Here is a 22,127-nt window from a genome sequence, read left to right as displayed (position 1 = left end):
CCACCCTACCTAGCATAATGTTTTAAAGGTTCATCAACATTGTAGCATGTGCCAGCACCTCACTCTTTTTTATGATCAAATAATATTCCATTGTGTGGATATACCACAAGCTTTTGTTTTTTTTGGGGGGAACACTTAAGTGTTTTATGTCCTAAGAATTGATTTTCTTGTATGATAGCTTCCTTTCTTTTTTTTTTTTTTTTAAACTTTAAACTATCTTATTCCTAAATTTTGGATTGTATTCTTGCTGAAACCTGTATATTGAAAGCTTTCTTCCTAGAGCTAGTTTTTCTTTTACCTGAGTTTCTGACCTTCTTATAGGCTGTGGTAATAGCTGTGTGTGAAGACTTACCTTTGCCTTTTGACAGTTTTATAAAAGACGATAGCCATTAATATGTGTTCTTAGGATTCTTCCACTTTTTAGAACCTTTCCCTCTATTCTCCCATCTCCAGGAATACAGTAAATTTTTGTCAATACCATATTTTTAATAGTTTAACCTGAACTGTTGGATAAGTTAACTCTACAAGATTAATAAACATTCTAATTATATTAGCATGTCTAATATAGCACCTGGCAACCACCTTTCTCTGAATTTGACTACTCTTATGTACCTCGCATAAGTGGAATCATAAAATTATTTGTCCTTTTGTGACTGGCCTGTGTCACTTAGCACAATGTCTACAAGGTTCAGCTGTGTTGTAGCATGTGTCAGAATTTTTTTTAAGGCTGAATAATATTCTGTTGTGTGTGTACCACATTTTGCTCTTCTATTCATGCATTGATGGACACTTGGGTTTCTTCTACCTTTTGGCTGTTGTGAATTAGGTTGCTACGAACATGGTTGTACAAATATCTTGTTAAGATCCTGCTTTCAGATTCTCTTGGGTATCTATGCAGAAGTAGAATTGCAGGATCATATGGTTATTCTATTTTTAATATTTTGGGGGAACTATCGTACTGTTTTCCACAGTGGCTTCAGTGTTCTACATTCCCACCAAGCAGTGCACAAGGGTTTGAATTTCTCTACATACTTGCCAACGCTTCTTTTCTTTTTTTTTTTTGATAGTAGTCATTGAAATGAGAGTCAGGTTTCTCTAATGATTAGTGATGTTGAGAATCTTTTCATGTGCTTATTGACCATTTGTATATTTTCTTTGGAGAAATGTCTACTTACGTTCTTTGCCTATTTTTGAATCGGGTTGTTTTGTTGTTGTTGAGTTGTAAGAAGTTCTTAATATAGTCTTGATATTACTCCATTATCAAATGTATGATGTGCACATATTCTATGTGTTGCCTTTTTACTCTGTTAACAGTGTCTTTTGATGCACCAATCTAATTTTTGTTTTTTTCCTTTCTTCCCTGTGCCTTTAGTATCATATCCAAGAAATCATTACCAAATTCAATGTTGTGAAACTTTGCTCTGTTTTCTTCTGAGTTGTATAGTTTTAGCTTTTGCATTTAGGTCTTTAATCCAAAGTTTAGGATTTTTATTAAGAAAAACTGGAGAGTTGCTGGATAAAACTCTCTCTTCTTGCTTGCTTGCTGCCATTTTGGTTATTGGTTAGAGTCCTAGTATTAAAAATGGTATTTACTGCTACCTTTGGCTTCCTTAGCAGTTTCCTCTTTCTGGTTCTCATTTCATTTTATAGTAGAGGCTTATAGTGTCATGGTGTTTACACTAGCTGATTTTAAAAGACCTAGAATATTTTTTAATATAACCTGCCCCTATGTTAAGCTGTCACATATCACACATGTTATACAAGCAGAATCAAATTCTTTTCTAGTCTTCTAGGTATTGAAATCGGTAACTGTGCGTATAGTTGTGTCAGTAGAGAACAGCAGATAGGGTGCACTGGATGGGAATATTGGTGCTATTAGGAACAATGACAGTATTGTTTGGATGGGTGTGTATAGGATGAAATTGGTAGAATTATGACTGTGTAGGACATAAGTATTATTAACACTACAATTTTTTTAAAAGGATTTGGACGTGGCAGAGGGAGAGGGGCAGGAAGATTCTCAAGCCAAAGCATGGGGTAAGTCTTAGCCATCCTGTTTTTATAGTCATTGCCATCTCTAGTTGTTGCTCTAAGGTTTCCCTTCCTTTGTCCTGTACCCCATTTATTTATCCTGGTGAGTCAGATGTTTTCTATATTGAAAAAGAGAAAATAATGAAAAAGTGAAATAGTACAAGTAAAATTGTATTGCAGTAGGCTTTAGAGCAGAGTTTCTAGCCTTGGCTCTATTGACATTTTGGACTGGATCATAGTTTGTTGAAGTAGTGGGTTGTACTTTACTTTGTAGGATATTTAGCAACATCCCTAGCCTCTCCCTAGTAGATGCCAGTAGCACCCCTCCTCAAGTTGTGACAATCAAAAATGTCTCGAAACATTGCTAAATGTTCCCTGGAGGGTGGTGCACAATCACCCCTAGCTGAAAACTACTTCATAAGAGTAATGTTGGTAAATCCAGCAATTGTCTTTGAATGGTAAGTAAATGCAGTGTTTATTTATGTAATAGTGGTAGTTTTTTTCCTGGATTGTAATAGTGAAGGGTGAGCATACTGTTACTAAATTGGTGGCATAATCAGTTGTTTATTCATAATTTCTGGTGGTTCTTTGACTTTTTGCTGCTTCTAAAACATTAGCTCCCCCGGATGTTTAGAAAAAGTGAAGTGTCTTATAGAAGCCATATGTGGATGACAGTCAGGAAGGGAAGGGAATTGGTTCCAGGACCAGCCTGTTGTCTCTCCACAGCTTCAGGGCAGTGTGATTGGGGTCACTGCATTCACGTGGTACCTCCTGCCATCTCTGTTTTCTGCCCGAACTCCCTGTGGACAAAGGTCCCTGTAGATGGATGAAAACATGGAGCAAACTAGCCGAAATACTTGATCATATTTTCCCAGCCCAGTAACTTTAAACTGTTTTGTGGATTTTCCTGTTGACTTAAAAAAAATTTTTTTGTGTGATTTTTTTTTTTTTGGCAATGATACCCAATAAAGCTGGGGGAAAAAATTCTGTTTTGAAAATTTTAGAGATGGTATTTAATTCGACCCTAGTTAGTTAGACCTCTGAATCCTGGGTGTTTAGGATTTTAATGAAAATAGAGGCACTGAATAAAATAGTTTCTTTTTTTTCATATCCATTGTTTCTATATGAAAAGGATCAGATATATCTGTTGTAAATGGTTCAAAGCCAAGCCTGGATTCTGACTTGGGAGGAAAAAGACTTGTTGCTTGTTTAAGTCTGGGCTTAGTTTTCAGGGGGCTTTCCATTGGAGCCCTTACTCTGCCTAGAACGATTATAGGTCTGCACACCTGCTTTAGGATGCAGAGGACAGCAATGCAGGGAAATAGGGGAAATACAAGAGCATATGGAAGGTCCCTAGGCAACCTCTGCATTGCAAAAGATCTGCATCCTGATGGCCAGAAAAATTAGCTGTAATTAAATAGGAGAAGGAGGGTGAAGTTTCTTATGGTGGCTCTTAGCAGGGACAGAGTTTGTTTTGGGGAGATTGATGTACAGGCATGCGCCGCATGATGACGTTTCTGTCAAAGACTGACCACATGTACGACAGTGGTCCCATAAGATCAGTGCCATAGAGCCTAGGTGTGTGGTAGGTTATACCATCTAGATATGCATAAGAACACGCTATGATGTTCACACAAGGATGAATCACCTAAGGTTGCATTTCTCAGAACTTATCCTGTTATTAAGTGACCCATAACTGTACAGTTAAATTTGTGACTTTGGCGACTGCTTCATTTACCTTTATTCTTTCTTTATTTCAAACCCTAGGACATTTAATCCTGCAGACTATTCAGATTCCCCGTCTATAGATGAGTGTGGGACAAAAGCAGTAGCTTGGGAAGCTGCTCAGAATGGTGCAGATGAGGGAACTGGTAAGTGTCTCTTCTTGTCGGAGGTGTGTTTTAAATGTTTGGGCTCTTAACACGTGAAGATGAAATCAAAATGTGCTGATAGAGAAGACTGGAAAACAGGCTGCTGTCCTACTTCTGAGACTGCTCTTAGCTGGTTCTTACCTCCAAAGTCTCAAACTCATAAACCTCGTTGATGATAAGGTATTTGATTTTTCCCTTCTGCACTCTGAGGAAGAGGCTGTGATCAATCTGTGTAAGTCAGTACAAACCCACACTCCAGTCTCAGTGTGTCAGGGATATATAGAATTTCTTAGGGGAAGACTTGTTACTGAAAGTACTTACCATTCCTAATGGTGGACCCTAAAATTTGTCCAAAGTGGTAGATGATACATGGGTTTGAGGCAGCAGTTGCATTTGCAGATTTTTCTGTATCCTTCTGTTTTTGGATTATTTCTTTTCTGAAATTCATAGGTAAATATTTGTTAATTGGCATGTTTATTTAATAGAGCCCTCCTGAGGATTTGTTCATGATAATATATATTAACTATTATGATTATATTTTGACACTTCATAAATTATAACCCAAAATATAAAAGTATAGCTCAATAAATTATCTCAAAGCAAACATCCATGTAACAGCAACCCTGGTCAAAAGCTAAGACCATACTACCATCACAGAAGCACAATTAACGAACTAGAAGTCAAAGATACTGTAGAGAGGATCAACAAAAGTTATAACTGGTAACTTGAAAAGACTAGTAAAATTGATCAGCTTAATTGTGAGAATGATCAAGGGAAGGAGAAAGAAGCGTACATAATTGGTTACAGGAATGAAAAAGGGGATATTTATATTAATTATAATATATAATTAATTATAATTATAAATATAGATATTAAAAGATCATAAGAAGGTGCTGGCCCCATGGCTGAGTGGTTGAGTTTGGGCACTCTGCTTTGGTGGCCCAGCGTTTCACCGGTTTGAATCCTGGCTGTGGACATGGCACCACTTGTCAGACCATGCTAAAGAGGCATCCCACATGCCACATGTAGAAGGACCCACAACTAAAAATATACAACTATGTATTGGGGGGCTTTGGGGAGAAAAAGGAAAAATAAAATCTTAAAAAAAAATCCTCTCGGATGCAGTTAATATGAGTGTAAATTAGTACAAATTAAAAAAAAAGATCATAAGATACTTTAGGTCAATAAATTTTGTGCTAACATTTGAAATTATAGATTAATCTCACTCTTCAACACAGATGTAAAAATCTTAAGCCAAAATATTGGAAAACAATTCAGTAAGGCAGACAAAGGATAATACATCCTGGTCATGTTAAATTTATACTTGGTATTAAAGTTTGTTTAACATTTAAAAATCAATCAACTCCTAGTTATGTATCTAAGAGAATGGAAGATAGAGGTTCACATAAAATCTTGTACACGAATGTTCATAGAAGTATAATTCATAATAACCAAAAATTGGAAACAAACCGTATGTCTTTCAGTGCATGAATGGATAAATAAAATGTGGTAAATCACTCACACCGTGGAGTATTCATTCTGCCATAACAAGGATTGCAGTGCTGATACATGCTGCAACATGCATGAACCTTGAGAACATCATGCTGAGTGAAAGAGGCCAATCATAAAGGACCACATATTAGATATTGAATAATTTCATTTATATGAAATGTCCAGATAAGGCAAATACATAGAGACAGAAAGTACATTGGTGGTTGCCAAGAGTTGGGAACATTTGGGAAAGATGAGAAGTGACTACTAATGGGTTCAAGATTTCCTTTTGGACGGATGAAAATATTCTGGAATAGTGGTGACTGTTGCGCAACTTGTGAATACAGTAAAAACTACTCAACCCCATACTTTCAAAGGGTGGATTTTATGCTATGTGATTTATATCTCAATAACAAAAATGAGTATTATTCATCCATTTAACAGAATAAAGGAGAGAGGTCATATCATTTCAATATGGAAACACATTTGACAATACCCAACATCCATTCCTGATTTTTTTTAAAACTGGCAAATCCAGAATATAAAGAAATTTCCTTAATTAGATAAAGGATATCTACAAAACCACAGCAAACATTTCAGTTAGTGGCGATGTGTTGAAGGTTTTTCCTGTGGAACGAGATAAGGGACTTACTCTGACTGTTTCTATTCACCACTGTACCAGAGGTACTAACCATTGCTGTAAAGAATTAAAAAGAAAAATCAGAAAGGTTGGAAACAGGGAAAAACAACTTGTCATTTCTGGCAATGATATAAAAGAACTATAGATAAATTATGAAAATTAATAATGGAGTTTTAAAAGGTGTTAGAAGTTCAATAAACAGATATATTTTTCTTTTTTTTCACTTTATAAATGTATTTTAGTTCAATTTTCTTTAAATAACCAAGCGCTGAAAACTTTACAAAAATGTTAATTAACAGATATATTTCTATAAACCATGAACAGAGAAAATGGAAAAAAAAATTAGTATCCTCAAAAAACACCAAATGCAGGGGCCGGCCCCATGGCTGAGTGGTGAAGTTCGTGTGCTCTGCTTCGGCGGGCGGCCCAGGGTTTCACCAGTTTGGGTCCTGGGCACGGACATGGCACTGCTCATCAAGCTATGCTGAGGTGGCGTCCTGCTTAGCACAACCCGCAGGACCTACAACGAGAATATACAACTATGTAGGGGGACTTTGGGGAGAAGAAGAAGGGGGAAAAAAAAAAGGATTGGCACCAGATGTTAGCTCAGCTACCGATCTTTAAAAAAAACTCCACCACCACCAAATGCCTAGGAAGAAGTCTAATGATACGTAAGATAAGCCTTCTGCCTATGGAAATTTAAAATATAAAGTCTTATATTAAAATGTAAAATTGAGAGATTCAAGAAGAAATAATAAAGGATATACCATTTTTATGTATTTCAAGTTTCACTATTGTGAAGGTTAGTTTTTACTGACTTGCTCTTTGAACTTATTAATCCATGGTAGTCCACTACTTGAAAATTTTTCCCCACTGCCCACAGATGTTTTAAAAAGTCAGGTTTGTTGAGATATATTTGTATACAAGAGTATTTACCCTTTTGAAGAGATTTAAGTGAGTGAATTCTAACATGCTTATAGTCGTGTAACTACCACTAAAATCAAGACACTGTGTTTCTATACTAGCAATGAATAACTGCAAAATAGAATAAAAGAAGACACAAAACACAACCCAGTACCATTTATAGTAGTACAAAAACATGAACTACTTAGGCATAGATCTGACAAAGTATATACAAGACTTGTATGTTAAAAATTATGCAACTTGATGAAAAAAATCAAGACCCCAAAAAGGCGGGAGATATTCATTGTTTATGAATCGGAAGACTCGATATTATGGAAATGTCACTTCTCCCCAGATTGATGTGTTAGTCCAGTACAATTTCCAGCAGATTTTTGTGTGAATTGAAAACTTGATTCTAAAGTTTTATAGAAAAGTATAGGAACTAGCATAGCCCAAACAGTTTTGAAAAAGAACAGCAAAGTCCAAAGACTCACACTGCTTGATTTCAAGAACTTACTCTACAGCTATGCTAATCAAGACTGAGAAACTGGCAAGAGCATAGAGAGAGATCAACCATATGATAGCAGGTAAGCCCACAGATTTTTGGCTACTTGATTTTGATCAAGGTTCCAAGGTAGTTCAATGCCATCCATTATACTGGATACAAAGAAATAACTGTAAGTGGATAATAGCTCAAAATGTGAAACCTGAAAGCACAAGTTTTAAAGGAAATACAGGGGCAGATCCTCACCACCTTGGATTAGGATAAGATTTCTTATATAAGACACAATAAGCAAGAGTCATAAAAGAAAAACTTGATTATTCAGAATAGAATTGAACGAGAGGATAGGCATAGTTTAGGAGGAAACATTTATAAGTCCCCTGTTTGAAAAGGGGCTTGTATACAGAATATATAAAGAACTCTCACAACTCAATAATAAGAAAGCAAACAACCGAATGAAATGAGCAATTAAAAATTAGCAAAAACCTGAAAACGTTGTGGAAATAGGTAGCGGTGGTAGTTGTACAACATTGTGAATGTACTTAATGCCAGTGAATTCTACACTTACAAAGGGTTAACATGGTAAATTTTATGTAATGTGTATTTTACCACAATAAAAATAAAAGGACATAGAACTATAGACATACATTGTGTCTATGCCAGTTATTTGGCCACTGTATTATACTGTAGTTAGGTGAGATGTAATTATCTGGGGAGACTGGGTGAAGGGTAACTTGTGAATCTATAATTATTTCAAAATAAAAAGTTAATAAAAAATGTGCAAAAGATTTGAACAGAGGCCTTACAAAGGAAAATATATGATGGCAAATAAGCACACAAAAACATGCTCACTATCCCTGGGGAAATAGAAGTGAAAACCACAGCAGATTACCACCATTCATCCATTAAAATGGCTTTGAGAAAGAACTGACAGTACCAAGTGTTAGTGAAGATGGTGGAATGACTTGAGCTCATACATTGCTGGTGTGAAAGCATACCTTTACCATCAAATCTGACAATCCCAACACTAGTTTTTTATTGAAGGGTAATGAAAACATGTCCACACAAAAACCTGCATGTGATGTTTATAGCAGCTTTATTCATAATCTCCACTGATTTTTAAATCAAGTGTTGAAACAGAATGTTGAGTTAGTCAATTAATTGCTATTTTTCTTTTTTCTCATTCCCTCCTCTTCTCTCCTCTTCTGTCTCCTCTCTCTCCTCCCCTTCCTTCCACTCAATATAATTTATAGTAGCAGATTCTTTGCTGAAAAAGATTTAGCTAAGCAAAATGTGTTTGATGCTGAAATACAGTTAAAAGGATGTGGTCAGCTGATGGGTGCTGGCAGTTTTTTAGAGGCATCACAGAATGGTATTGTCCTTAACACAGAGTTCTGAGTCCAGCTCTCAGCCTTATAGGCTCAGAAACCTGACTTTGACAGTATGATAATCAAATTCATTCCTTAGAGGCAGACTCACATTAACCAAAATAGGAAAAACTGGAGGATAGTCAGAATGCTGATTTATAAGTTTACAAAAAAATAGGTGTAACCTATTAAACGGATTGGAATGCTCTCTTTCACAAGTGGGAAGGGAGCTTGGTGAACGTGGGAGTGAGAACATGCATAGATGATGCAAACTGAGTGTTCAAGGGCCAGCTGGCTCATACTACTGTGTTGTTGAGTCCCGGTGGCCTGTCGCAGCATGGGTTACAGTAAGTCCCCTCTCCTTGGGTGCACAGCATCTGCTTAGCGGTGGTGCTTTCCTTCCTCTGTTGAATGTGCTGGCCAGTTTGTCTTCTGATGAGTACGTTAACTGTTCTGATATGTTAAAACCTTCCCATTTTACATGGGTCTGCAGAACTGGCATCAAATGCTCAAAATGTACATCAGGATCTGCCAGACAAAAATTCTTATGGACCCAAAGGTATGACTGTTTTATTTGAAAAACGTCCTTAGTTAAGAATCTTATAAAATGCTTACAATATCTTCCATTTTTATCAAGGCTAGCTAATAAAATTCATCAGATAAATGTTTGTAATCTATGTTTTTACAACTACTTGATGAAATAATTATCAGCTTTTGATTATGGAAGTGTTTTACAGAACGGCCCTCAAGGCACCACAGAGTTTTGCATCATCGTTTTCCTTTTTCCTACGTGGCTGCCTTATGTGTGCTCTTGATAGAGGGCTAACATCAACTTAAACTGAACATAAAGCACACATCTGAAATTTATTGTTTTAAGCTGAAAATAAATAAATGTCATTGACATTTTACCATATGTTTGAGGTATAGGTCTATAGGTCTAGAATGGGGAGCAAATTCTTACTGTAAAATTTTGATATTTCAAAATAGAGTTAGGACCTGATCCTATGTTCTTCTGTATCTAATGTCTGGATTTTTTACAGTCTGTGTATCTAGGGTAGGTTAATGCAACCACTTGGCCCTGGCTGCTGACATGGGGCTTCCCCTCTACTGCCTGTACCATGTATACCACTGTGCCATGTTGCTCTTCTGCTTATGACTACATGTGTTTTCTGCCTGCCTTCTCAGATTCTCACCCTCTTCTGCATGTCTAAGTTTGCATTTTAATTATTTTCATAGTTCTCTAAGTGGTGGTAGGCTGGTCTCTTTACATATCATGCATAAGAAAGTATGTTCTGACTTAGTACCACTGAATTGTACACTTAAAAATGATGAAGATAGTAAATTTTATGTTAGGAGTGTTTAGCCACAACTTAAAAATTTTTGGAAAAAAGTTTGTTTTAAACTTTAGGATACTTTTAATATTTTTTTTGTAGGTTTTTGTAATGCCTCATTATAGTTTTCTCCCCTAGAATATCCCTTCTTTATAGATCTGTCTGTTCAGGTCTTTTCCAGTCTTCAAATTTTTACTGTGCTCCATCTTCCCCATAAATTTTCTCTTACCATTCTAGCTTTCATTAATTTAGCCATCCTCCAATTTTTAATGTATTAATCAGCTTCATGTAATTTATTATTCAATAATATACTACCTTGATCACTCACAAAGATTTTTTTTATTAAGATTATGATAGTTAACAACCTTGTGACATTACAGTTGTACATCATTATTAGTCATGTTGTAGTACACCACTTCACCCCTAGTGCCCACCCCCCAACCCCCTTCCCCTGGTAACTACCGATCAGTTCTGTTTGTCTATATGTTAACTACCACCTATGAGTGGAATCATACAGAGTTCATCTTTCTCTGCCTGGCTTATTTCACTCAACATAATACCCTCAAGGTCTATCCATGTTGTTGTGAATCGGATGACTTTGTCCTTTTTTATGGCTGAGTAGTGTTCCACTATATATATATATATATATATATATATATCACACACACACACACACACCATATCTTCTTTATCCAATCATCAGTTGCTGGGCACTTAGGTTGGTTCCATGACTTGGCTATCGTGAATAATGCTGCGATGAACATAGGGGTGCATGGGACTTTTGGAATTGCTGATTTCAGGTTCTTAGGATAGATACCCAGTAGTGGGGTGGCTGGATCATAAGGTATTTCTATTCTTAACTTTTTGAGGAATCTCCATACTGTTTTCCATAGTGGCTGCACCAGTTTGCATTCCCACCAACAGTGTGTGAGGGTTCCCTTTTCTCCACAGCCTCTCCAACATTTGTCACTCTTGGTTTTGGATATTTTTGCCATTCTAATAGGTGTAAGGTGATATCTTAGTGTAGTTTTGATTTGCATTTCCCTGATGATTAGTGATGATGAGCATCTTTTCATGACTCACAAAGATTTTAATTCTCTTCCCAATGAGATATGACTTAGGTACTTAGCATTGTGCTTAACGTGTAGGCTTTTAACCTAGTATTGGTTGGTTGATGATTGATGATGAAGGGTTCCTGAGGAAAATGCCACCATAAATTGTTTCTGTTATAATCTTAGATGCCTCAAAAGTGAAAATTTTTGAGACTTTGAAATTGTTTTCTATTTCTTAATTATCCTAAAACTGCTTAGGTCGAGCCTCAGCTTTTGTAAAGTAGAATTTGTCAATCCTTTAATTAGAGTACTGTCTCCTATGATGAGTTTAAGAGTATGAGCATAGGGTCGGATGGATGGAGGTGGCATCAAGAACATTATGTACTGGCCATCTTTGAAATTAGTCCAGTGTGAGCTTTTAAAATTATACATGTACTTAGAGAAAAGTCTGGAAGGAAATATATTAAAAGACTGTGTATTAGTACTTAAAGTCGCATTGTAGAAGGAAGGTAGGAGTGACGGGTAGGTGGCTTGCTTGCCTTAGACTGATTTAGTTTTGTGTTCAGTGTTCTCTCCAAGAGGCCTGTGCAGGGGTCTGGAGAACAAGGTTCCAGTACTGATTTCCACCTGGGACTAATTGTGCCTTGTGTTTTTTCACTTAAATTATTACTTCTGTTTTTCTTTAAGAAAATATTTTAATTCAAAGAGATGTTTTGGGGGAACATAAATTCCTATTTGTTTTATGACTTCCGGAGAAATTATGGAAACGATTTAAGCATATGGTGAGGGAGCCAATACAAAATACCAGATTGTCAGTTCAAATTTTGAAATCTTTATCAAACTTTACTATTATTTCAAGGATACAGGCAGTTGAGAGGCACAGAAGAGCAGAGAGTACCTCTAGCCAAGACCCTCCTTCCTGCAACACACGTGCCCTGTGACCCACAGTAATAGCTGAGGTCTCCAGGTGATGTGCATAGATTTCTCACAAAGCAGGGAATGCTTTTGGGTTTGAAACATCTCCCTTTTATACCCATATAATATCATATCTTATGTGGTATTTTATAGGGAGCCATGTTCCATAAATCTATAGATTCTATGTTTGTTTGCCAGAACCCATCCTAAATTAGGGACATCCTGTTGGAAGCATTCCATGAAGAGGGACTCTTTTCTTAGGTAACACCATCAATTTATTTATGAGGTGGTTGGTTATTAGATTATTGACATGATTCCAAGGGAGTGAGATCTGGTCACCTGCCTTTTTTTCTCAGGAGTGTGCCCCTCCTTTTTCTCCCTTTCTCCTCCCCACACAGAAAGCTCATTGTAGGTCAGATGATCAACTCATTTCTTCCTGTTGAAGGAACAAAAACATTCACAATCTAACTTCCTGAGGGTGGTTATAGTTAATATCTTGGTATATGTCCTTTTAAAACCATTTTCTCTGGGTATGTGTATGCATATATGCTTTAAAATAGTGAGCCTATACTTATGCAGGATCTCTAAGTACTAATGTCAGCATTTTTGAGTACCAGTGCTTTTCTCTAAAGCACGTAATTGTTTTATGAGTGAGTGTTCTGTGGGGACTGTTTGAGCGCATCCTCTGTACCTGCTCATCCTGAGTCACAGCACCAGACTTTATATGAGTAGGACTGAGCTTCAGTTTTCCTGGAGACCTATTAGGAAGCCATATAGTGGAGCTAATATCTTATAAGAAGGATTCTTCTCTAAATTTTGTAATTCAGTAATCCACCTGAAATAGGATCCAAGGCAGACCTGCCTTTTATTGAATTTTGTTTTGTTTTAAATTCTGTATGTCATAAGGAATGATCTCATTGTTAAATATGTCTATTTGTGCTATGCCCATACTTTCTTACTCAAGCTAGAATTGTTTGGATATGATCTAGATTGAAGCAAACTCTGTTTGAGGCGTTGCTTTGAATTTATGTGGATAGTACTTAGCCAAGTTGCATTTGAAAATGTCACCAATTTTATTGAGAATAGATTAACAGCCTCATATTTCTTGAATTACAAACTAAATTGCCAATGAAGCATGTGATGTGTCTTGTGTCGTACACTCCAGAGAATCCTTTGGAATAAGACGATGTTTGACTTTGTGGTGTAAACTGTGGTGGTTGTTATTCTCCACAGGGGCCTGGAAGAATTCTGCGGAAGAGTGGACAACAGAAGACTGGACTGAAGATGTAGGTGTCGAGCGTCGGATCAGACTCCTCTTCCTTCTGGTTCCTGGTGGGGGCACGTGTGCTTTGAAGAAAGCCCGAGACTCATGCCTGTTCTTGGCTCCTTTTCAGACATCTATGATTACCATGTTTTTTTAGCAGATGCTTCTCAGAAGGAAGTTCGTGTTTTGAAATTCTTAAGAAACTTGGTTTTAAAGCGTCTACTTAAAAATGACCAGATGTAGGGTCTGGCCTGGTGGTGTAGGTGTTAATTAAGTTTGTGTGCTCCACTTTGGTGGCCCAGGGTTCATGGGTTTGGATTCTGGGCGCAGACCTACACATGACTCATCAAGCCATGCTGTGGCAGCCTCCCACATGCAAAATGGAGGAAGGTTGGCATAGATGTTAGCTCAGGGACAATCTTCCTCACCAAAAAATAAATTAATTTAAATGACCTGATGTTAAATAGGACTAAAATCATTTTTTAGCTTATCTTTGTTTTCTTTGGCCTGATAACCAGCAGATGCTACTGCCCTGACCTATGAACCATTAATTATTCTTTATAATGTTTTTATTAAAGGAGAGAGTCTTTGTTTTGGACTCGCTTGAATAAGTCATTCTGGTTCTAGGTCCAACCCCTTCCCCTTTCAGCTAGGCTGGTTCTTTTTGTATTCATTATTCCACAGACATTTTTGAGTGTACTGCAATAGCTTCTGGGTAATGTCAATCTGTAAGTTCTGGGTTCAGCATAAGATATTCTTTGATAAAAAGTATTTAACTTAAATAATGAAAAAGAAAAAGTAACTGTACTAGTCCTATACCATGTTTTCACTGTTTTTCTGTTTGGCTCTCAAGACCCAGAATAGAAGTATGTGCATGATAGGGAATTTCAGCAGACACTAAGGGGGAAAGAATAAAGGGATTGCAAGTTTTGACCTTCAAAATCACATGAAGTGACCCAGACTTTTGATATTTTTTTTTTGAGATTTTTTTCCCCTTTCTCCCATCTTGTACTCACAAGTTTGTTTGTTTTTTTAACTGCACTTATGCATCCTTCCTTCTTTAGCAGTATTATATCTGGCTCGTTATGGAGTGAGCTGGGGCGGATGTGAGGAAGGAGAACCGATAAGCTAATTTGATTGGGATTTGGGAGATTTAGGGTATATTTTCATTTCTGCCACACACTGAGCACAAGTCCTGGGGGTGTGATGTTACCCGGTTTTCTGTTACCTGTAATAGGAAGCTGGACTAGATGGGTGGTTATTTGAATCAGTGGAGGGATGGGTACTGGTGATAGTGTGAAATCAGCGAGCAGCCTATGGACACTTTACCTTATTTCAAACAGAGCCATTTACTTTGAAGTGTTTTGTGTTACTAGAATCTTTGGTAAGACTTTGGAGAAGAGAAAGATTCTAGGGCTAAAAGCTCTACTTCTTTGCCTGTTTGGTGCAGCAGACAGGTTAAAAAATCAGCAGGGGATCGGAAGGCAAAAGGCCTGTATTCGGATTCTAACTGGGTTGCCCTGTTGACCTGGGACGAGGCATCTTTCCTTTCTGAGCCCCCTGTCCTTCATCTATGTAATGAATATCATAACTGTCATGCCTAACTCATGGGGTTTTTCTCTGGGTCAGATGAGGTCTTATGATGGAAGTCTGCTAACCAGCAGTACAATATACACACACAGAGATAGTAATGTTCTGCTGTAAAGGCCACATTGCATCACAATGTAATTTATAATTACTGAAAGGTAGTATCATAGGGAATTTGGACATCTTTTCTCAGGAATTATCAAAAAATTTTTTAAGTTTTCTGAGATGTTACAAAGTAATGGTGATTGAAAGGTGAGTACTCTAAAATGCAAATCCTAAAATTCCTTGTAAAGCTTAGAATAATACCTTCTCAACTTTTACCCCTCTTGCCCATTTTTTAAAAAAAGACAGAAGTAGGAAACAGTTCAGCCTTCACACAGGGTGTCCACTGATTAATGTGGTTCTTACTTCCCTTGAACTTACTAATATTTTTAAGGCTTTAGATCTATTCTATCATTGCTTCTCGTAGAATTACTCTTTATTGCTTCTCTCTTTGTCTTAACTCTATTTAATTTGTAAGCTTCTTTAAGGCAAAAATGGGTTCCTTGGGTCTCTTAAGATACTACCTTGGAACAGGGTGCAGCATAAGCCCTGCTTGTTGAATCAGTTGTCAGTTCAGCACTGTTTGTTTTAACAGAAGATGAACACCTGCTGTGTGCTCTGCCCCGTCTGAATATTAATGTCTGAGGAAGTCTGATTTTATACAGTGTTTCAGAGTTATGAGACATTTAAAGTTGCTAAGAATTATAGCAGTCTTTAAATAGCATTTTTGTTAGTTTCTCATATTCTCTTTTTAGATCAACATTTATCAGCCTTTACAAGCCCATGCCCTGCTTTGAAAACATAAAAAGAGCCTACCTTTCATTAATCTCATTTGAGGTTTCAAAAAGTTTTGTCCTGGGGCTGGCCCGGTGGACCAGTGGTTAAGTTCACACGTTCCGCTTCTCAGCACCGGTTCAGATCCCGGGTGTGGACATGGCACTGCTTGGCAAAAGCCATGCTGTGGTAGGTGTCCCACGTATAAAGTAGAGGAAGATGGGCATGGATGTTCGCTTAGGGCCAGTCTTCCTCAGCAAAAAGAGAAGGATTGGCAGTAGTTAGCTCAGGGCTAATCTTCCTCAAAAAAAAAAAATTTTGTCCTGTGTGCCTTAAAAGTGCATTAAAACAATACGCATGAATCTCATAATAATTATGGTGAATGAAAGAAGCCAGACAGAAAACATTGCGTATTTTTTTATCCCACTTAAAATTCTAGAAAATACACCCTTATCTATAGTGACAGAAAGCACCTTAGTGGTTGCCTGGGGAGAAGGTGAGTGGTGGGAGGGATTGATCACGCAGGGACAGGAGCAAACTTTTGGAGTAATACTTGAGTTGGTGATGGTTGTATGAGAGTATGCATATGACAAAACTCATTCAGTTTGAATATTTGCAGTTATTGTATGTGTTACACCTCAGTAAAATTATTTTTATAGAAACAGCAAGGAACCCTATGACTTAATAAAAAAAGAAATATAAATTACTAATGTGAAGTACTAAAACCATGAAAATATAAATTACTGACGTGAAGACCTAAAACCATGAAAATATAAATTACTAATGTGAAGTACTAAAGCCATCTGTCTTTGGGGAAAGAACGCATCAATTATTTTGCCTTTTCAAACTTCCCTACTGCTTTCTGGCGTTAAGCTGACATTGGTGGTTTTACTGGTGCTCTCACGTTTCATAATAGCGTGGTGAGACTGGGACTTCAACCCTGCTCTTACCTGGCTTCCCTGTGTTGTTCCCCTGATGTGAGATCGTTGTTGTGGGCTTATCCGTCTGGAATCACCTTCACCTAAAGAAAATTACTTGTCCTGATCACTTGTATGTTTCTTTTTTCCTTTAGACCACGTTTTGGGTAAACCATAATGAGAGTACTGGTGACTAAAAATTGTCAGGTATTTGTTACATTTTTGGTTTGCTATTATATAGAATAAAATTAAAATATTTTTTTCATCCTTTCCATACAGCTTTCTGAAACAAAGGTCTTCACTGCCTCGTCTGTTCCAGTGGAGAATCCTGTCACACCTGGGCCAAGGTAAACACGTTTGCCACCTTTTGTTTGCTATTCAAAGCGTAATTGAAATTTCTTGCCTCAGGAAAAGTGTTTGGTTCTTGCATGTCTTTCTGTTCTTTACCCTTTTCTTGAATCTGTTTCTATTTTTCTCTTTTCCGTCTAAGACTTTATTTTATCCCTAACCTACCTGCTGAGCTGGCAGAGCCTCCATCATTTCCTAATTGACTGGATCCACTGATGAATTCAGATAGCAATTATGTTGGTGATTTGTTACCATTTGTGGCAGAGATTATGTTAAACCTATTTTTTTTGTTTTGAGGAAGGTTAGCCCTGAGCTAACTACTGCCAACCCTCGTCTTTTTTTTGCTGAGGAAGACTGGCCCTGAGCTAACATCCATGCCCATATTCCCCTACTTTATACGTGGGATGCCTACCACAGCATGGCTTTTGCCAAGCAGTGCCGTGTCCGCACCTGGGATCTGAACCGGTGAACCCCGGGCCGCGGAGAAGTGGAATGTGTGAACTTAACCACTGTACCACCAGGCCGGCCCCTGTTAAACCTATTTAATGGTTGTTCTTTTTTTACTTTTGTAAACATTGTTTTTTGACAGATGAACTCAATACAAAATATCCTGTGGTTTCTTCATATGATACCATTTATTTAGATTTTGTTTCATATGAGCTCTACTAGTTTTTATCTACTAGTCTCATAGATCACAGAAAAGGAAGGAGCTTTTGAGGGTAAAAGAAACATTGTTAAAATGTGTACAAAACGGAATTATTGAAAAGCATTTATTTACATCCTAGTTATCACAATAGCTCTAAAAACCTTTGATTATGGTTTCAAAATGCAGTCATCTAAAAGGATAAAAGCCTTGATAGATATGACACCTGAGAATTGAAGGCAATTTTGAACCTAGCATGCTCAATCTTGTGTTAAATGAGATGGTTATAAGACTCCATTATGAGAAATAAAAACTATCAAAGGTTTTATGTCTTGCAGTATATTGTTTTGTGAATTGCTCAGAATTTCTTGTTAATAGGATACAACTTCTTCATTGTATTGATTACTCAGTGAATTTGATAGAATCATTTTCTTTTTATTTTTAAATATTAAGTGGACTTTTCTAGTAGTTATTTTTCAGAAGACAGCGCTGTAGTATTTTTCATGCATAAGTCTTATCAAGCTTTTGTAATAGAACTTGCTCTGTTTTTTGTAGTAGTCAACTTTTGAGATGGGTCATTTCTAATATGACTACCCTGGATTTGTATCCCTGGAGTAGGGATATCATGAGCTAGAACATTACCTCAGGATCTGAAATCTTAGTGTGGGACTAGAGCCTGGTTATGGGAAAGTGAGAATGGTAGAGCACAAGGAGAGGAGCTCAGACCTGGCAACTGCGCTCTGTATCAGGAGTGAATCTTGACTTATTTGATCTCCCAACATCTGCCTCACTGGCCTGGTGAGAGTATGAGTTAGGAGAGCTGACTGGGAGCTGGCCCTTTGAAACTCTTTCGTGAAGCACGTTGGCGTGTTAGGTAATGCTGTGCCTCGCAGGTCGTGTAGAGAAGTGTTAAGCAGCTCACCCACATGTCAGGTAGTGTCTGTCTGGAGGACCGTTTCTTCCTCGTGCTTTCAGGTTTTCAGGCCATGGTTTGCAAATTGGATTATCTGTCTTTCTTGGGGACATTACCAGAGTTCTAATTAACAGAGTCTTTGTTAATATTTTGTGCCTTTTTTCCCTGAATATTTAAGAGAGAAAATTATATGAGATTCATATAACCCTAAGTATATTATGTGGTGGAATGCAGAACTTACAGTAAATGGGGAACTGCTTGAATGGTCAAGTAAGGCTGTTGTCCTCATTCCCCAAAAATAAGAATTCACTCCCCTTTAGGAAAGTTTGAGAGACACTGGTTCCAAATAATAAATGGGGCAAAATATTCTAAAGGAAATGAGCTAGACTTCAGGAAATTGCTTGTTTGCTCAGTTCCTCCAGGTTTTCAAATCACTTGTCATTGTGCCATTTCTGTGGAAATACACACCTTTTCCTTTCCCTTCTCTGCATAGCCCTGCTTCAGTCTTTGTGGCTTCACATATGCTTTTTTTGGTGATTGTTGCCCTCCTATTGGCTCCTTAAACTCCAGTTTCCAAAGGTGTTCCTCACTTAGATAGAATTGACTTTATATTGCTTCACTTCTCAAATTCATTTGCTGGTAAGATTTGCTTATGACTCGCTCCTCATTTGCCTTTTGTCTGCTTAGCATTGACCTGGTCGCCTTGCTCCAGAAGCCTGTTCCTCCCAGTGAAGCCTCAGAAGTCAGCTCCTTTGAAACTTCCCAACAGCAGGGCTTTGGCCAAGCCCTTGTCTTCACAAATTCTCAGCACAACAGTCAGATGGCACCAGGGACGGGCAGCTCCACTGCTGTCAACTCCTATTCTCCTCAGAGTCTGGTAACTCGCTTTTATTTCAGTACGGGGTTTTAAGGAATGTGCCCATGAGCAAATGTATTCTAGAATGACACATGCCTTATAATTTTCTAAATAGAAAATTTCTACAATAGATCTCAGTCCAGAAGACAATGATGTGGTAATTTCCAAGCACATATCTGATGATTCCGTGTGGAATTCAACTACTCTGAGTTTTCTGGACGAAGATAAAAATATTTCTTTATGATTGGTTGAAGTCTTTTCCGTCATAATCACTCAGTCAGGCGTCCTTCTTATAATGAACTTTTTTTTCTTGGATTTTGTTTCAAAGTCTGTCTCTATACTTAAAATGTTAAAATTTTCATTTCTTTTCCAATTTACTTAAATGCAAATGTTGGTCAGTATTGGCTTGCTAAAATCATGCAAAAACAGTTCTTTCCAAGTCTGCCTAGGTGCTTACATTTTTTGCATTTTTATTTGTTTTGTTCCGTAAAATTAGTGTACTTTTTCTTAAAATGTCACACAATGTAGTAGAGGTCTTTAAAATTTGGATGTGTTTTCACTGAAACTGTCATTTGCTGCTGCATCTGCAACTCTGACATCCCATGAGAATTAAGCTCCCATCAGAAAGAACTTCAGGAACTCTTAGTGAAGAATGTGAAGATAGGCTGATGGCAGTAGAAGCTTAGACCTTAGATGAAAGAATGGAGCTGTGGAACGGGGACCTGAAGCCGCTGCCTAACTGCAGGCACTTCTGAGTGGGCAGTGGGGACTTCAGAAGGACCGTAAACATAGATCCACAGCTTTCACTAGTGACAGTTATTTTGGTTCATTCTTTGTTGTGTGTTACTTGAAATCTACAGTTGAGAAACAGAATTTCTTATAAATATAATACAATTTTTTCCCCTACCTGACTCAAAATCATTTACCTGTACTCTAATAAAATGGAGAGTCGAATAAGCACATTTTTCCTTGCTGTGTTCTACTCTGCACAGTCATATCATGTCAAGTATAACTGGCTTGGGCATTTGTCAGTTTTAGTGTCATTGATGATCATATATGGGAGTATATCAGTGCTGCAAGTGGGACAGCCCAAGGCATGGTGCCATCTCTGTTTCGGGAGGGGCTAATGATACCCCTGCCTTTTTATTGAACCATCTGTGTCCTTTCCTCCTCTGCCTTTCCATCGCTGTTGGTACACTGATGTAATGTCCTTGCTGACTTGCTGGAATCTCGCCCAGGCCACTGAGAGGATAGGTAGGACGTGAGTTGTTTTTTTTTTACAGTGACGTTTAGGTGTGTTGCTTTTGTTATGAACAACACCTTGAGAAACTGGAATATGAATTATTCATTTAGCATATTAGAGCCATGGTTCTCAACCCTACTGTACTTTTATAATCAATGGGGAACTATAGTAAATAACATAATAGTGATGATAATAATAAGAAAATAATGCCAAAGTCTATACAAGGCCAAATAAGTCAGAATCTTTGGGATTGGGGTTAGAATAATTTTAATTGTTCTAGCACTCGTGTGTGTTTGTGTATATGTGAGTGCATGCACACATGTGCATGTGTACTGATACACACATTTTTTAAAGTGCCCCTGTTGATTGAAATGTGGAGGTGGGATTGAGGAGCCCTGTGCTAAATGTTACCTGGGGCAAGGCGGTAGTCGTTGTCTTGGTGATTTCACTGTGTTGTAACGTACACGGAAAGTGCCTTTGGTACAATTAGGTGATGCAGGATAGAGATTATGTAGGAAAAGAGAGGAAGAAGAGAAGCATCATCCAAGGAGCCTGCATTGAACACGAGGGCTTGAGCTAGGTTTTGGTGGATGCATAGCGACATAAGAACGTTGGTGGGCAGTGTGAGCAAAGATGCTGGAGTCGTGATTAGTAAGGTCAGCACAGTTGTTCTGATAGGAGCGGATTCGATGAGTGACATGGGACAGCTGCCCACAACCTAAAGTTTTGCTCACAGTGGAGAATTTGGATTTCCTAGGACAATGGAGATACTCCATGCCTTTGGATATTGATAACAGAAATAATTATTTCAACTTTCTGGATGTGGCCTCTTAGGGAATGCAAATCATTTCTGTTTTTGACCTTTTAGATGGTTTTGAAAAGTTATTTTTGACAAAGAACTTATCTTTTCAGAAATATGAATGATCTTGATATGTAAAAATGCAGTTGATCTGTATATTGTGTACTCTGGTCATAAGCCTTCATTCTCTTTGGATCTTGATGTCTGACCTGACAGGACGGATAGGGGAGGTGTGACATTCTTTTGTATACTTATTTATATTTGAGGATATCTGGTTTCTTAGTCATCTAAACAGCTTGAAATAACCACCGCAGCGTCCAGGGCATCTGCTAAGTACACAGATAGCTCCTGTGTAATTCGTGTCTGAGTGTGGAACACTGATGTTTTAAGAAGTGCTGTGACCTGCATTTGATCTTGCAGGGTGACCTCATGGCTGATCTCTGATCTCTTCTGTGACCAAACCTATTCTAATCATTAAAGATGATTACTGTTCCACACATTAAGAAAATACTGTATTTTTGTTTTTCAAGTGTGTATTTGTCATGTAATTCCTGGGATACCCCTTATTTTAAAGAACTATTTTGATTGTAAACTTGTGACATCAATTTTTTAAAAAAAATCAATTTCTTACAATTCAG

General features: G+C 37.6%; 1 protein-coding gene and 1 non-coding gene across 10 annotated transcripts in view; both read left to right on the top strand.

The window, feature by feature from the left end:
- The window catches only part of UBAP2 (ubiquitin associated protein 2), a 120,045-nt gene that overhangs the window by 75,808 nt on the left and 22,110 nt on the right, over positions 1-22,127 (top strand). For 7 of the 9 annotated variants that reach the window (XM_008530986.2, XM_070590272.1, XM_070590276.1 and 4 more), the window contains 5 exons: positions 1,983-2,037; positions 3,799-3,902; positions 13,337-13,389; positions 16,967-17,034; positions 19,279-19,468. In XM_008530986.2, coding sequence (XP_008529208.2) covers positions 1,983-2,037; positions 3,799-3,902; positions 13,337-13,389; positions 16,967-17,034; positions 19,279-19,468 — 470 coding nt within the window. Of the gene's footprint in view, positions 1-1,982; positions 2,038-3,798; positions 3,903-13,336; positions 13,390-16,966; positions 17,035-19,278; positions 19,469-22,127 lie in introns of those variants that run through there. The other 2 variants (XM_070590277.1, XM_070590278.1) reach the window with 2 other exon arrangements.
- Positions 19,585-19,667, top strand: LOC139078813 (small nucleolar RNA SNORD121A). The gene has a single exon (XR_011531924.1). It is a non-coding gene; the product is annotated as a small nucleolar RNA SNORD121A (small nucleolar RNA).

This window comes from Equus przewalskii, chromosome 22 (assembly GCF_037783145.1).
Source record: "Equus przewalskii isolate Varuska chromosome 22, EquPr2, whole genome shotgun sequence".
In the NCBI taxonomy this organism is placed as follows: Eukaryota; Metazoa; Chordata; class Mammalia; order Perissodactyla; family Equidae; genus Equus; species Equus przewalskii.
This window is presented reverse-complemented; position numbering and strand designations above follow the sequence as displayed.